The sequence below is a fragment of the Nanorana parkeri genome, unplaced genomic scaffold (genome assembly GCF_000935625.1).
Source record: "Nanorana parkeri isolate BGI_ZX_2015 unplaced genomic scaffold, ASM93562v1 scaffold219, whole genome shotgun sequence".
Lineage (NCBI taxonomy): Eukaryota > Metazoa > Chordata > Amphibia > Anura > Dicroglossidae > Nanorana > Nanorana parkeri.
In genome coordinates, this window is record NW_017306487.1 from 851,563 (window position 1) to 868,893 (window position 17,331).

A 17,331-nucleotide genomic window follows, 5' to 3' on the forward strand; every position below is an offset into this window, starting at 1 on the left:
CTCCTCCAAAAAACTGTACTTATACTTTCTCTACATCAGCTCTTCTCTCATAGTTGTTACCTTTTGTATTACCCGCCGCTCAATTTTAGATTGTAAGCTTTCACGAGCAGGGCCCTCCTAACCCTTTCGTATTGAATTGTATTGTAACTGTGCTGTATCCCTTTATTTTTGTAAAGCGATACGCAAACTGTTGGCGCTCTATAAAACCTGTATAATAATATTGCTCATTTTTTATACGCCAACAGTACTAGCATGGAAAGCCATTCAGGACTTTAAACACCTAGCAACAAAAGAGCTGCAGGACACTATACTAACCTTATGGACTTTACACTTGGCATTCTTAAAACAAGTCAATTCTTTGTCACATACCTACAAAATTCTCACATGCACATAAAAAAAACCACATAGCAATAATTCACTTTACTAACTACAAATATTTAATATCTGCCTATTGCATATCATCCCCTTTTATTCTTCTTGCCACTGACCTAATAGGAAAGAAGTTGTGATACATGCATCATCCTTACCTTACTTTGGTAGGCAGGGTTATCCAACAGAAATGTGGCTTTCATTGCCTCTGGGTACATGCATGCCTTGTACAAGGACTGAGCATAATACAATTTATATTCATCCACTTCAGGGTTGATCTGCATGAGCTGCTCATAGCAGTCAGCAGCATTTACAAAGTCTTGCATCTGAAAATAGCAGTAACCCAAGAGAGACAGGCCAGCCCTGGACTAGATAAGAGAAACAAAGAATAGTAAACATTTCGGACATAATTGTATTACATTGCGAATCCAAGGTAGATAACAAAGCACAACAGGGCCTATGTACGAATCTGGATATCAAGTAATTTAAAGATAACCTGTCATTTGCTCATTCAAGGCGAAGTACAAGTTTAATGGATAGCCCACCACTTCTACTGCTGATAGACTTTTAAATTTTTAGCCCATTCTGTTGCTGAAATGCTCCTGTGGTTTGGATCACTGTCTTGGGTGATCCAAGGACAACACAATATTATTTCTGCGTTCTCCTGTAAAATGTACTGACATTTGAGTTGTTAATTTTCCCTACAAAACCAAGATCAAAACTCAGGCTCCTTAAGTTCAGCTTATATCTCATCCATCCACATGGCATGGGCTACATCTAGGTGCATTTTTTTGGGCAACCTTGAGACCGGCAACAATGTTCAGTTAATTATTATAAAAACAATCTGCTTTCCTAAATGCACAGAACATAACTAGATATTAACATTTTATAAGCAAAGAAAACACCAGAAACTGTTGATCTAGGGAATATCTGATTGCCATAATGGATCAGGAAGCATTTTTCTCCTGCTGGAACACAGGATTCTGTTTATGGAGGTTTTTCTATTCTATTTTTTGCTGTATAGGTTTAACTTGATGGACTTGTACCTTTTTAAAAAAAATCTGATTAAGTATGTAACTACATTTTTTTTTGGACAGGGATGTTGTGACCTTTCAAGAATCAATTATTAATCTGTATGTGTGAAGGTTCTCATTCATCCCGGTCATGGTATATCTGTAGAAAATAAGTCAAATGTGCCATACGATCAAATGTGCCATACGTGTACAGTATGCTGGTGTATGCTGCTGCTGTGCCAGCGTATGGCACAGCATAGAAGAGCCAAACCCCCCTGGTCAGGATTCAGCAGTGTACCTACATCTAAAGGAAAAATGTCACTCCTTTGAAGACAGTCAAGTACGCATCCTAGACAGGGAGGCGGACTGGTTTAAAAGAGGTGTGAAAGACCATTTATGTAACAATGGAGAAGCCAAGCTTGAATAGAGGTGGGGGGGGGGAGACATATATTGTCTGCCACATACAATGTTGTTTTAACACCTCTCTCTGGGCAGGTTGATAACATAGTTAATTATAATAATAACAGGTCCTAGACTCCAATTATGCAAATGCAATCAACGCCTGGTTGTGACTAACAAATTATGTGGATTGGAGTGACATTCACCATATGTATACCCAGATCATTTTTGTACAAGTCATTCTGAATTGAGAATTGGATGGATGTCCAGTGAAACGTCTTCAAGAAAAATACAGCAAGTCCAGTTGCCTTGACTTATTTTCTACAGATAATTATTAATCTGGTTTTCTCTTATAGTGGTCACTGGGACAGAGGCTTTGACAAGTTCAGGAGATTTCTGAAAATCCTTGCTGTTACCCAAGGGTTCTCCTACATCATCACATACTATGCTCTTGCTTTTTACAGGACAGCGACTACTAGGGAAAGTAGCAACAGCATAATATTTCCTCCTCTTGAACACACAGCCTTTAGGAAATGCTCTTTGCAGCATTATCCCTCTTTAAAGTTCTTCAAAGGTTTCATGAAATGTCTTTAGAACAGGACATGGTTCATAGTAACAAACGTTTCATGAGAGGAGTAGACTCTTGCAGTAACCAAACTTGCTGCAAACTGCTGCTTATCATCAAAGTCCACTGAATGATTGCAACACCAGATGGCAGTTACTATGGTTTCCATTATCATAGAGATTCAAATAAATGTTTATACTGGTTGCTATGGGCAACTGTTCCAGATTCTGTCTGCTACCGTTTTTATAAATTCCACCCAATTAATTCACAAACTTCTTCTTGTACCTGTATTGCAATTAGGGATGCACCGATACCGACAATAGTATCGGTATCAGTGCCTATACCGAGTATTTGGGCAAGTACTCGCCCAAATGCTCCGATAATTACCCCTGATACCGGAACTTACGGTGAGAGGGAGATCTCCTCTGACCGGCAGTGACATGAGAGAACATGGAGCCAGCTTCTCGGCCAAACAGGAAGCCAGGTGGCGAGTAATGATCAGCCTCCTAGCTTCCTGGTTGGCCATGAAGCCAGCTTCCCGGCTAATCAGCATGGAGCTGGCATTACCAGGCAATCAGGAAGCTAGACGGTGGGTAATGACATGCCGCCCGGCTTCCTAATTGCTCGGGAAGCCAGCTTCATGCTAGCGGACGTACCGGTATTGGTATTCGGTATCGGCGAGTACCGAAAGACAAATACTGAAAAAACGGTATCAGTGCATCCCTAATTCCAATTTCAGCATGTTACTTGATATCATACATTATGAAAACAAAAAAGAAACTCTTCATGATGGGAGAAATGTGTGAACAATCACTTTTACTGACAATAGGTTGAACGGCAGTGGTGGTATTTTTGTACCAAGGGAAAGACTAAGCAGGTAACTGTTGAGATCTAGTAGCAACCACTACTATGTAAAGTATCTATATGCATTCCAGCACTAACACTGAGGCATACATTGTCAAACATTCAGTGGCGTTTTAGGTGCTTGCCTGAGCAGTAAAGTTGCGGCCGAAATCCTCTTAAGTGTGAAAGAGCCAAAATAATCTAGACACAGCTACAGTACATATAAGAAGGGATCCAGTGTAGTGAAAGAGTGGGTTGTAGACCTGGTAAATTCATTCATCTTCCCCAATGTGCTGTTATTGTTATTGAACGATTCATCCTGTGTTTTTTTTTAAACTGAATTTTAAAAAGATGACTATAAAACATACCCGATACTGTTTCTGCAGTTCAATGCTAAGAATATGGACTGCTTCTGTATATCTTCCTTCTTTAATCTAAACAAAAAAAGATATTATAGAGATTAAAACACAGTTGCTGTATTCCAGTTATAGACAACACCCATAATATTTCACCTTACATTGGGTTAAACCAGTGGTTCTCAACCTCTGTAACCTCAGGACCCACTATTGTTCTTTGTCATTGAGTCATGACCCAAGTCGCACAGCACTGGCACGGCATTGCAGTACCGCTCGATCTGGTGCTGGCGATTGAACTGTGGGTGGGAGGTGCATTTGGGGTGCCATTCAAACGAATGGCAATGCAGCACACCTCCCACAGCAGAATTCTTGGTAGGTGCGATTTTGTGCGGTACAGTTTGTTGATAACCGATTACCGCACTGTACTAGTGTGAACAGGCCCTCAAAAACACTGACAGACATTCTCTCACACATACAGCACCTCTACAGGACACGTGAAGGAGCTGCAAGCAAAGCACGTATGAATGGAGCTCCCTTAAGGCCATAACCCCATTCCACCCCACCTCAAGCTGACACTCGGCACCGAGCAGCATGTTTTGAATGGCTGCTTGGTGTGAGAACTGACAGTTCTGCGCTAGGGGGAGGCTATGGAGCCTTTTACCTAGAAAAGTGGAAGGCATGCAGTGACCCACTGAAAACGGGGTCGTGACCCACTTTTGGGTCACAACCCACCAGTTGAGAACCAAGGGGTTAAACTATATATTTATATTGTAACCCGATAACATATACTCAACTTGATACATAAAATATTAATTCTGGTTGGCTGTGATCCATTAGTGTGCTTTGCCCTGTATGTAACAAGAGAGTAGTTATATACATTTCCTATGAAAGTGGAGAAATATGTAGGCTGCCATTACTAAGTTCCATCTGACAATGCATTGCTGTCTATAATTCCAATACCACCCGAGACAATGACTCCCAAAACTCATATTTGTCCCGGCCACAGATTCAGAAAGCACTGCAGCCAAAGGATCAGTACAAGAGCCACATAACTAGCACTTTCAGAATGAGCAGACAACAAATTTGTCTCAGGTCTCCTACAGTACAGGTGACTCTGTTCGCTGGTGACTCAGCTCAATATACAGTCTAAAGAAGTTTGCGAGTAGGCAGATAAGAAGCTTTTCTTGCAGAAGAGACCTAGTGCGTCTCTTCTGCAATAAAAAAAACTGCCTGTTCACATTTTTTTATTTAGATAAAGTTTTGGTTTAAAACAGTTTCAATAAGAAACCAAAAAACTGCCACATTAACCAAGGTTTTTTAAAGTAACACATTTTATTGTTACTCCAAAATCCATCCAACACTTCAGTGTGTGTCCAATGGCTGGCTACTGAGTGATGGTGTCTTCTGCTGGCCCCTACATTACATCTATGATCTGTGGTGATGTAGCAGTCAAGGTGAGGAAGCACAGAATGCAGAGGAGGATCGGGAGTTTGTCACTTCCATAAGTCTCAGATACAGAAAAATCTTCAGGCTGTGGTAGTTCTTCATGAGGATGACGTTCCATGCTCTTCATGAGGACAGATGTCGGTGCTCTTCATGAGGACAGATTTCGGTGCTCTTCATGAGGAAAGATTTCGGTGCTCTTCATGAGGACAAATTTCGGTGCTCTTCAGGAGGACAAAGTTCCGTGCTCTTATGAAGGACAAAGTTCTGTGCTCTTATGAAGGACAAAGTGCTGTGCTCTTATGAAGGACAAAGTTATGTGCTCTTATGAAGGACAAAGTTCTGTGCTCTTCAGGAGGAGAAAGTTCAGTTTTCTTCCGGAGGATAAAGTTCCGTGTTCTTCCGGAGGATAAAGTTCCATGTTCTTCAGGAGGATAAAGTTCCGTGCTCTTCAGGAGGATAAAGTTCCGTGCTCTTCAGGAGGATAAAGTTCCGTGCTCTTCAGGAGGATAAAGTTCCGTGCTCTTCAGGAGGATAAAGTTCTATGCTCTACATGAGGACAAAGTTCAGTGCTCTGCAGGAGGACAAAGTTCCGTGCTCTTCAGGAGGATAAAGTTCCGTGCTCTTCAGGAAGATAAAGTTCTGTGCTCTTCAGAAGGATAAAATTCCATGCTCTTCAGGAGGATAAAGTTCTATCCTCTACAGGAGGACAAAGTTCTGTGCTCTGCAGGAGGATAAAGTTCCATGCTCTTCAGGAGGATAAAGTTCTATGCTCTACAGGAGGACAAAGTTCCGTGTTCTGCAGGAGGATAAAGTTCTATGCTCTACAGGAGGACAAAGTTCCGTGTTCTGCAGGAGGATAAAGTTCTATGCTCTACAGGAGGACAAAGTTCCGTGCTCTGCAGGTGGATAAAGTTCCATGCTCTTCAGGAGGATAAAGTTCCGTGCTCTTCAGGAGGATAAAATTCCGTGCTCTTCAGGAGGATAAAGTCCTATGCTCTACAAGAGGACAAAGTTCCGTGCTCTACAGGAGGATAAAGTTCCGTGCTCTGCAGGAGGATAAAGTTTCATGCTCTGCAGCAGGATAACGTTTCGTGCTCTGCAGGAGGATAACGTTCTGTGCTCCGCAGGAGGATAACATTCTGTGCTCTTCAGGAAGATAAAGTTGCGTGCTCTTCAGGAAGATAAAGTTGCATGCTCTTCAGGAGAATAAAGTTCCGTGCTCTTCAGGAGAATAAAGTTCCGTGCTCTTCAGTAGGATACAGTTGCGTGCTCTGCAGGAGGATAAAGTGTCATGCTCTTCAGGAGGATAACGTTCCATGCTCTTCAGGACGACAAAGTGCCGTGCTCTGCAGGAGGACAAAGTGCCGTGCTCTGGAGGAGGATAAAGTTCCGTGCTCTTCAGGAAGATAACATTGTGTGCTCTTCAGGAAGATAAAGTTGGATGCTCTTCAGGAGAATGAAGTTCTGTGCTCTCCAGGAGGATACAGTTGCGTGCTCTGCAGGAGGACAAAGTGTCATGCTCTTCAGGAGGATAAAGTTCCATGCTCTTCAGGAGGACAAAGTGCCGTGCTCTTCAGGAGGAGAAAGTTCCTTGCTCTGCAGGAGGATAAAGGACTGTGCTCTGCAGGAGGATAAAGGTCTGTGCTCTGCAGGAAGACAAAGTTCCCTACTCTGAAGGAGGACAAAATTTGGTGCTCTTAATGAGGAAGACATTTAGTGTTCTTCAGGAGAATGAAGACCGTGGCTGTTCATGAACATAACGTTCAATGTTCTTCAGGAGGGCAAAGTTCGGTGCCACAGGCAGCAAGGACAGGTTGGAACCAAGGAAGGAACCGCATCACTTTAAATCTTTACAAATATTTTTTGTCTTAGGGGGAGGTTTAAAACCTCTTCCAGGCTTTTTACATTTTTTATTTATTCAGATCTGGACATATAAAAATGTGACGTGTTCAGTTTAAAGTCAGGTTGGATTAAGCACATGAATAGAATGGCAAACAGCTTTGCACGCACAGTTGAACATTAGGAATCTTGACATATGAAAGCAGGGATGAATATGTTATATATGAGACTGGTGTAGGAGGATTCCATGTTTCTAAATCAAATATATACTTTGGATTTTTTGTTTCATTTTCCAACTTGTGCAGTAGTAGAGAAATTAAAGAATGTGACTTGGGAAGACAAAGGGGAAGGCTAGAGAGGAAAAGGGTAGGAGAGGAGATAGGAGAACGAGGGAAGCATAGGGGACCAAAAGATAGGTTCCTATCGTGTTTACACGAAAATAAGACACTGTCTTATATATTTTTTGGCTCAAAAAAACACACTAGGTCTTATTTTCGGGGGAGGTCTTATTTTTTTAAAATGTATACCAATCCAAAGTTAATGCAAATCCAAATTAAATAATCCAAAATGGCACAGTTAAGAATAGGGTGATCAGGGCAATCAGAGGTGCCGTACCTTTCCAAGAGCAATTTGGTAACCAGAATGAGCGAAGCACACTTTTACTATGGATTCCTCACAGGCGGAGTGCATTTGGTATCACTCCGCCTGTGACAGGAGCCGGCGCTATAGAGGAAGCATCGGCTTATGCGGCTCTGCTCCCTCTGCTGCCTTGCTTCCCCTAGCGCTGGCTTTGTTGGCACCGCTGATTCTCTCCCGACTCTTCAAGTTCCCCTTATGCCACCACCGGCCCTGGGAAAGGTCACAACTAGGTCTTATTTTCGGGGTAGGTCTTATATTTTAGCAATTCCCAAAAATGGTACTAGGTCTTAATTTCGGGGTAGGTCTTATTTTCCGGGAAACAGGGTAGTGCAGTCTGTCACCTCTTTGGGTAGTTTGTTTTCCTGATTCCCAACATTTTAGGCTGACCAAGTCCAGTATGCAGCAGCAGAGGGCACTTGTTCCAATAACAAATGTCAGATGTGCATTTCCTTTTATTTTGGGTTTTCCATTTCATGTTGTATCTCTGGGTACAGAAAGTGCAGGGAAATCTCTATGATTGGGACACAGCAAAAAAAACATTCCCACGCTATGCAAAAAAACGGGTGGACTTACACTTTAACAGTACCACACTCCCCCTCCAAAACTGCAATACAAATACTTAACCCCATGCAATACCTAGGTAGAGATGTCATATTAGGTGTGTGATGATAGCCTGCTCACAATCGAGGCCATGCCTCACCATTTTATAGATGGTTGCAGTGTACTCCCCGTCTTTGATCTGCAAAGCTGTCATTTTGATCGTTATTCCAAACACCCCGAGATAATATTTCACAAGGATGCGTCGGTGTTCTCGCTCGCATACGGTTACCAAGGCAGCTCACAAAGCTCCATAGCAACCAACCGGAAGCGAACATTCCAGCCACGTCCCTTCCAAGCAAGAGACGTCCGCTTTTTTTTTTTTAAACACGATAAACTTTATCGTTCGAAAGCAATGCTGACAGTAACTTGCCAGCAGTGTTGATGAGTCTCCCCTCTCCGTGGCAACCAGACAGTAAGTTGTTATTTACTTTTTCCCGGGGCGATAGAGTGAAGTAATAATGACAAAGATGCGGAAACACCTTACTATAGAAGATAACGGGTCATGTAACTCCCCAAAGGTCTTAAGTTTTGCTAACTACATTAGTAAATTAATTTTCTGTAGCTGCCATTTGTTCTGATTTGCTGACATAATGCTTAGTTTTATAGATTTGTTGTATATCAATCTGAATTGTTCATCTTATTGTCATATTTTTGCTTTTTTATTAGGGTTCATTCACACCAGCTGCGATCACTGGTGTTTTTCCCTACTGGATCGACTCCAGCCACCGCAAGGGCACATAAAAAAACAATTGTTTTCTATGGGTCTCATTAATACCACAACACTGGCGTGATGTGCGGTGCGGAAAAGTCCAGCACAGTGCACTGGATGTCATTGGAGGTGACTGTACTGCAACACACCACGCTGCTCTGTGCAGACCTGAATGGAGTGTACGCTTTGTACACTGTCAATAAAGCTGAAAAATATTTTTTTTCACCTTTATTGGCAGTGTACAAAGTGGATGGTGCTGCAGGAGAATGCAGCATGTCTGTATATTTCCACACCGCACATCACGCCAGCGTTGTAGTGTGACTGAGGCCCATAGAAGCATTATCAGAGCTCTGATGATGTGACACCTGTGAAGTCAATAAACATTGACGTTTCTACATGCTGGAGTGCTTGTGACCTTTTTTTCTTTTCTTGAGGCCCATAGAAAACATTGTTTTTTGTGTGCCCTTGTGCTGGCTGGAGTTGGTCCAGTTGAGAAAAACACCTGTCATTGGCGTGAAGGAACACTAACATAAAAAAAGGGTTAAAAAGTCAGGTTTATATAAAACTTTTACACATAGAGGATTTATGCTGAGAAGAGTAGACAGTGCCCTACGTTTTAATGCAACATACCGCTGCCACCCAGCAGACCCAGCCGCGCACTAATATGGACTGTTTTAGCATGAGGCTCGTTAGCATTAGTGATGGGCCCAGGCGTGTTTGCAGCTCCACGTGTCGAGCCCACCAGGAAGCTGACAGCGCGCAGCGCCAATCACAGGCACTGAGACATATACCGATCTCTGCAGCTGCGGACCGGGAACATGTCTCAGTACCTGTGATTGGCGCTGTCAGCTTCCTGGCGGGCTCGGCACGTGCCCAGCACTAGTTTGCATCAGCTCTAAAATTATTGGAAAGAAGATCCTCAGCACTCACAAGGTTCGAAGTGTAAATTTCCGTCCTTTATTGAACATGTGTCATGCATAATGTTTCGGGGCAGCGCAGAGTCTCTTCAGCATGGTGATGTGATGAAATGATGGCTTTAATGACGCATGTATCCAGTACTTTGAGATTACATGTCACCATCCGTGTCCATCACTGTGAGCACCACTATTGTGCGAGGTTATAACGCCATATGCAGTGCAGGTTATCTACACCTTTAAAATTATGACTCCAGCTTAAACTTCCTTCTTTTATTTTTAGTTTTGGATAGAGTGGGGAAGGGCTAGACCCTCTGTCAGGCTTTCATTGTTCTGTGTTCCCAATAGACAGCTCTAACATCACTATTTATCCTGGGAACCACTGCCATCAGAGTAGAGAGTTAAGGGAAATCCACAATGTTGCCACTAGTAGCAGAGTAGAGGCAACATCTTCTTTGGTGACAACTGTCAGAGGCGGGCTTTCCCCTTATTTTGCAGGCATTTTCAAGTACTTTCTGTTGTGCATGTGGGGACTGGAAGTGCAGGGAAATCTCCTTGATGGGGACATACATTCTAATCCTTCCCTACTAAAAAAATGTGGCTGGAGTTTTGCTTTATTTACAGCCTCCCTTCCTCTTTTTCCAACATAGTTGCCAAGCGTCCCCAAACGTGCAGGGCAGTCCTGGGCTTTTGGACACTTTAGTGCATGTTAGTGGCATCAGGGTGGCAGAGGCTGAAATGCTCTCTGAATTTCTACACCTGGCACTGAAAAAGCACAAGTACTTTTAGGTGGAGTGATCTCCGCCCGACAGTAGAATTATAGCTCCAGCCTGATTTCATGGGTAGGAAGATAGCAGTGCAAGAGTATGTGATCAAGTAGGTAACCATTAGCCACTAATGCAGGAGGGTTAAATATCATTGTCCCTTGCCACTAATGCCGGGAGGGCTGAGTATCACACCCACTGATGGAGGGAGGTTAAATATCACTGCCACTGCCCACTAATGAAGGAGCGTTAAATATTACTACCACTGGCCACCAATCAGGGGATGTTAAATATCACTACCACTGACCACCAGTGAGGGGAGGTTAACTATCACTACCACTGACCACCAGTGAGGGGAGGTTAAATATCACTACCACTGACCACCAGTGAGGGGAGGTTAAATATCACTACCACTGACCACCAGTGAGGGGAGGTTAAATATCACTACCACTTACCACCAGTGAGGGGAGGTTAAATATCACTAACACTGACCACCAAGGTAGGAGGGTTAAATATTACTACCACTCACCACCAATGGATGGGGATAAAACATCACTGGCCCTGACTGCCAATGTAGACAGGTTCAATATTACTGCTACTGACCACCAATGCAGGGGGTTTAAATATCATTGCCACTGACAATCAATGAAGGATGGTTAAATATTACTACCACTAGCCACCAATGAAGGAATGTTAAATATTACTACCACTGGCCACCATTGAAGGAGGGTTAATTATTACAACCACTGGCCACCAATGAAGGAGGGTTAAATATTACTACCACTAGCCACCAATGAAGGAGGGTTAATTATTACAACCACTGGCCACCCATGAAGGAGGGTTAAATATTACTACCACTAGCCACCAATGAAGGAGGGTTAAATATTACTACCACTAGCCACGCATGAAGGAGGGTTAAATAGTACTACCACTGGCCACCAATAAAGGAGGGTTAAATAGTACTACCACTGGCCACCAATGAAGGAGGATTAAATATTACTACCACTGGCCACCAATAAAGGAGAGTTAAAAATTACTACCACTGGCCACCAATAATGGAGGGTTAAATATTACTACCACCGGCCACCAATAATAGAGGGTTCAATATTACTACCACTGGCCACCAATGAAGGAGGCTTAAATATTACTACCACTGGCCACCCATGAAGGAGGGTTAAATATTACTACCACCGGCCACCCATGAAGGAGGGTTAAATATTACTACCACTGGCCACCAATGAAGGAGGGTTTAATAGTACTACCACTGGCCACCAATGAAGGAGGGTTAAATATTACTACCACTGGCCACCCATGAAGGAGGGTTAAATATTACTACCACTGGCCACCCATGAAGGAGGGTTAAATATCACTACCACTGGCCACCAATGAAGGAGGGTTAAATATTGCTGCCACCAATGAAGGAGGGTTAAATATTACTACCACTGGCCACCAATGAGGGGAGGTAAAGACATCACTGCCACTGACCACCATTGCAGGGAAGTTGAATATCACTGCCAGTGACCACCAATGCAAGAGGGTTAAATAATGCTACCACTGACTGCCAATGACGGCAGAGTTAAATATCACTGCCACTGACCAGGGGTATTCATTATTACTGACCACCAATGAAGGGGGACGGGGGAGTCATTCAGCACTTATTTCTTGCACATGCACATTTTCCCATAATTTGTTTCTTGTAAAACACTACAAGTAGAGAAAAGTACCTGTCGATCCTGCCAGAAATCAAGTGAGCTCCCTTCTGTTGTTGGCTGAAATCCAAAGTAGTGGGATATAATAATACATGAAGCAGTGATCCATTACAATGAATCATATAGTATTTTATAATTGTGTATCTTTCAGAATCCGCAATAATGGAGAGGTAGCAGTATTTTCTATATATTTACCACCATGGGGACAGCATCGTCCATGGTCAGCCCTGGAGAAGTTATTGAGGATACATATGGCGGTGGAGGGGGAGAAGCTTGTGAGATTCCGGTGGAGGTGAAGCCTAAGGCACGCCTCTTGCGCAGTTCTTTCAGACGTGGACCATGGGTGATTGGGGCTAGTTTTAAATCCACTGCATCAGTGGACCTTGAATATGCTGCTGAATATGAACGTCTGAAGAAGGAATATGAGATCTTCCGGGTCAGCAAAAACAATGAGATTGCTTCCATGCAGAAGAAAGAGGTGAAACTGGATGAGGAAAACAAGAGACTGAGAGCAGAGCTACAGGTAAGACAAACAATATTTCATATTTTGGACAGTGTGGGGTTTCTGGAGAACACAGACTAACTTTTTGGGTTGAGGGATCCTCAGGAGGCATGGGACTTATTTTTTCCTTGTTTCTGTGCTCAGGGCCTTTTGTATTTAGTTCTTTCTTTTTTTTCAAAATGTAAAAGGATCCACTGAAAAATTAGCTGCTATCTGTGGTGGATGCAGTTACCAGTACAAATGAACACTTTTCTGGTGCATCCAAGTGTCTTAGTGCTTAGCCGAGTGTCCAGCATTGACAACTGCATTTAAAGTAATATTATTGGCAAAAGCTTTTTAAGCTATTTTAATTGCTGATTGAATGACTTACAATGGTTTTTGCGGGGAGGAGAGTGCTTTCAGCGGTGTCACAGAAGGCCGCGCTCTCCTCCCGCACCACCCCTGCTCGGCCTGTGACAAGCATATCCGGAGACAGCTGTCAGCTGTCAAAGGAGACCGAGCTCTCCTCCCGCACCACCCGAGCAGCCTCCTGTGACAGTGAGTCAGGATGGAGAGCGGAGTACAAGCGATCAGGACTGGTTGCTGACTGCTTGTAAATAAATCGGGACATAGTATGTTTACTGTCCCCAATTATAAATGAGTAGGAAGTGCTCTACATCACTTCCTGTTCATTCCTGATTGTGTACATAGTAACTCATACTATCTCCACAGTTTATAAATGGACAGGAGCACTCAGTAAAGAGTCTTCCTATTCATTCCTAACGGGAGCTGCAAAAAAAAGAGATTTAGGACACTATGTCCTCAATCTCTTTTTCTATTTCAAAAGGGCAATATCAGGGTTCTGTTTGGCCCTCAACAGTAGAGTAAAAAAAAAAAAACAATAAAAAATAATTTGAAAAAGGTTAGAAAAAAAAATAATTTCTGGTTTCGGCCTGACAAATTTTCGGTTTTCTGTTGAAGTATGAAAATTCCATTTCAGTGCACCTCTAAATGTAACTTACGTGACATCTCTTACTTCTTCAGTATTGTTGTTAGCTGATAACAGGCAGGGTAGTCTGATCATTAGCATACCCTTTGCAGCATTTGGTGAAATTTAACAATTTGAATGAAGACTGATGAATATCTGAATATCTTAAAATGGATTTGTTAGATTATTATTAATATTATTATACAGGATTGATATAGTGCCAACAGTTTGTGCAGCGCTTTACAATATAAGGAAGACAGTACAATCACAATACAATTCAAGACAAGATGGTAAGGAGGGCCCTGCCCGTGAGGGCTTACTATCTAAAAGGGAGGGACAAGTGATACATGAGGAGGTAGCTGTGTGGGGTGAAAATTGTTTTGGAACGTGATGGTTGAGTCGTTAGTTTGAGGTGGGATAAAATATATACATAAAAACAAGCCAACTGCTGCTATGGAAAGCTGTACATCTGACAACAGTTGGTTTTGTCAAATACGGTATCTTAGAACATACTTATAGATCAATAACTTATTTCTAAAGATAAGGTCCCTTTTTAAGAGTGAATAGCTATAAATGTACAGATCTGGGAAAAGTATATCATACACATCTCATGTTCACTGTGCAGTTTCAGAGATCCAGTTACTTTTGAAATGTGTCATTGATTTGTATTTCTTAACTTTCAACTACATTACAATCTCTGGTCAAATGCACAGGGGCGTAGTGGATTATGATGCGATATGTGGGGACAAAATGAATGCAAACTATGTCCTACAGAGGTTATTGCTCATTAGTTGTTTGGTTTACTGTAGGCTCTTCAGAAGACATATCAGAAGATCCTCAGGGAGAAGGAAAATGCGGTTGAAGCTAAATATCAGGCTATGGAGAGAGCTGCTACTTTTGAAAATGACAGAGATAAGGTGAAAAGACAGTTTAAGGTATGTGAATGTTTACTGAGAAATAATTCAACAAATGCCAAGTACTTGATAAGGTACCAATGGATTACTGATGGACAGTTAAGAGACACATACAAAGCAGTTTGTAAGAGTAACTGGCTGCATTTTAAGAGTGATAAAGACTATTAAAGGAGTTGAAATTGTATGTCTTATTTATATGCTCGGTAGTTCCATTTAATTAATGGTATTACCCCAGTTGGGTAACTATGAAATGAATGGCTGAGGGTGAAATATATGAAGAACTACAAACATGTCCTTCTGTGTTTGTGTGAAGGAAAAATAAGAGCTGCCATTGCTGACTTTTTTTTCTTAAAGATAAGTGCTCAAGGGCTGTCTTCTGCACCCATTATCAACTCCTGAAGTAATTTTGATCTCTCAGTCACCTCTACTAATATTTACTATGTCAACAGCTCACTGAACAACATGGTGGTCAAGGGCAAGTATGCTTCCTACATCAGTGGACTGTGGGGAGAATACCCCTCTTACACATGGCTCAAAACATTACTGGTGTCAGTGGTTACTTATCTGGAAGGCAGAAATTGCTCATTGCTCAAAGAACCTCTAGCAACCTCTGGAGAAACCTAATGGGTTATCCACTAAGCTGCCACAAGACATCCGACTGAATAATCGAGCCGAAGTGAAGGGAGCCGAACGCCGTTCGGCTATTAACTTCAGCTGAATATGGCTGATTTCAGCCTTACGTTGGCTGACTTCAGCTCCCTTCGATTCAGCATGCTGAGCATATTCGACTGAGCTGAAGCGAAGCACACGTTCGACTGAGACGATCCAACATCTGGATTGGCTGAGCCGAACACCTGGCAGTTCACTTGCTGCCATTCGCCTTCTCATGGGTGCCGAACGGCAATGAGTGAATAGCCAAATGCCACTCGGTTATTCTGTTCGCTACCTCGGAGGTAGTAAGCAGAATTTTTAAAAAATGTCAACAAAAGAACAAAAAACGGCGTGGGGGTTTCCCCCAAATGTCAGAACAGGCCCTTTAGGTCTGGTAGGAATTTGGAGGGGGGGAAACCCCACCCCCCAAAAATGGGGGGGAAATGTGAGGTACCCCCTAAAGTTCCCAACCGGCGGTTTATTTATTTTTTAAAACTTTTTTACTTGGTATCCCTCAGAAGGGGGACCCCGCGCCTTAAAAAAAAAAATTACATTTGCAGGGAGGATGGTCTGCTTCGGCTCTGACTTCCGCGCAGCCAAGCCGAAGCATATACGTTTGGCTGCCTTCAGCTGCTATGGGGGCTATTGTGACTAGCCCGTTAAGCAGCCCTTCATTTTGGCTTAATTGCAGGGCTCCGGCGGCCGTAGGATTAGACGAAGCTACAGCTATATCCTTTCGGCTCCATTGTGAGTAACCCTCCTAGTGTTCTATGTAACCCTGGTTGAGGAAATCTGGTCTTTTGAGGTAGTAATCTAGAACAAATATGCAGGGCAGGAGATCAGACTTTTTAAATGCCACTATCTGAACACTTGTTCCAGGTCATTGATTTACTATATAGAATGAGGCTGACTGCCCCAGAGCCTGTGCCTATAAAAACAAGTCTGAAATGGTAGATGACATTTTTCTCTGATTTAATTTAAATATGGTCAAAGATCAAACATGATATCATCCCCTTCAAGGCAGCAAATCTTCCGAGTGCTGAAAACTCCATTGTGCTACAGCTGGGTATACTGTACATGGTTAGAATCTTGTATGAACGTTTGTATTAAAAATCTCGAACATTCGATAATGCTAGAGACTTGACGAATGTCATTCAAAATATTAGTTTTATTTTAACTTTAGATTTTGGAATGAATGTAGTTTTTGAAGAAAAAGCACGTTCTCTGCTAGAATTCCATTCATTCGGAATTTTTTTTTCCATCCTACTCTTTTTGTAATTTTTTCATCACTACAGTCAAAATGGATTGTTGATTTGACCCTGTTAACTATTAGATAAAAATAGAACGTTCCAAAAATACAGAATTTCAATTGAAATTCTAATTGTGTATACCCAGCTAAGTTTATGTCTAAGGATAGGTGCGGGGGAGAGGATGAGCACTGTAGGCAAAAGCAGCTTATCCCCATGAAGAACAATAGTGTTAGAGGCAGGTCTTCAAAGTCTGCCCCCAACTATAGGCTAAATTCAGCGGAAACAGCCGTTTCTTATGACCGTGCACCCAGAGTGTTTAGTGGCACTGTGTGCCAGTACCAAATGCAAGACAGTTCAAGTGACTAAGACATATTGTTGTGAACTTACATTGCCTTTATTTCTGTGGTACACATGGCACCTGGGTACACAAGGGGTGCACTGTGCATAGAGCTTAGTGGATTCTGTAGGTGGTTCCAGTACAGTTCGAGAAGCCTGGTGCTAGCAAGGCACAAACACTTCCTGATCATCTTTTTGTAACCTTTTTGTAGTCTTCAAAGGAAACAGACAATACTTGTGCCCTGCATGGGCAAAGCACATGTTTGCTTTAACTCCTATTGCTATCAGACATGTTTCTCAACAGTCTTTTTGTAAGCTTTTGTCATTTGTAGCTTTGTAAATAGTGATATCCAACCTTTTCTAAAAGATCTTTAGAGAAACAAAAGAAAAAGAGATCCAAGATTTGCTTAGAGCAAAGCGAGACCTTGAAGCCAAACTGCAAAGACTACAAGCTCAGGGGATACAGGTGTTTGATCCAGGCGAGTGTGATTCCGATGACAACGACACTGATGTGACAGGTCAGTTTTATGGGAGAAGGTTATATAT

The 17,331-nt window shown here is 42.4% G+C and overlaps 2 protein-coding genes across 2 annotated transcripts in view; one reads left to right on the plus strand and one right to left on the minus strand.

The window, feature by feature from the left end:
- LOC108786619 (tetratricopeptide repeat protein 30A) overlaps window positions 1–8,343 on the minus strand; it is a 50,928-nt gene extending 42,585 nt beyond the window's left edge. Inside the window, exons 1-3 of the mRNA XM_018555946.1 lie at window positions 8,170–8,343; window positions 3,558–3,623; window positions 528–737 (exon numbers count right to left, since the gene is read on the minus strand). Of these exons, the coding sequence (XP_018411448.1) occupies window positions 528–737; window positions 3,558–3,623; window positions 8,170–8,223 (330 nt within the window). The 5' untranslated portion in view covers window positions 8,224–8,343. The remainder of the gene's footprint in view (window positions 1–527; window positions 738–3,557; window positions 3,624–8,169) is intronic.
- Window positions 8,344–12,358: 4,015 nt separating this feature from the next.
- NPHP3 (nephrocystin 3) overlaps window positions 12,359–17,331 on the plus strand; it is a 44,841-nt gene continuing 39,868 nt past the window's right edge. Inside the window, exons 1-3 of the mRNA XM_018555943.1 lie at window positions 12,359–12,688; window positions 14,444–14,569; window positions 17,153–17,303. Of these exons, the coding sequence (XP_018411445.1) occupies window positions 12,365–12,688; window positions 14,444–14,569; window positions 17,153–17,303 (601 nt within the window). The 5' untranslated portion in view covers window positions 12,359–12,364. The remainder of the gene's footprint in view (window positions 12,689–14,443; window positions 14,570–17,152; window positions 17,304–17,331) is intronic.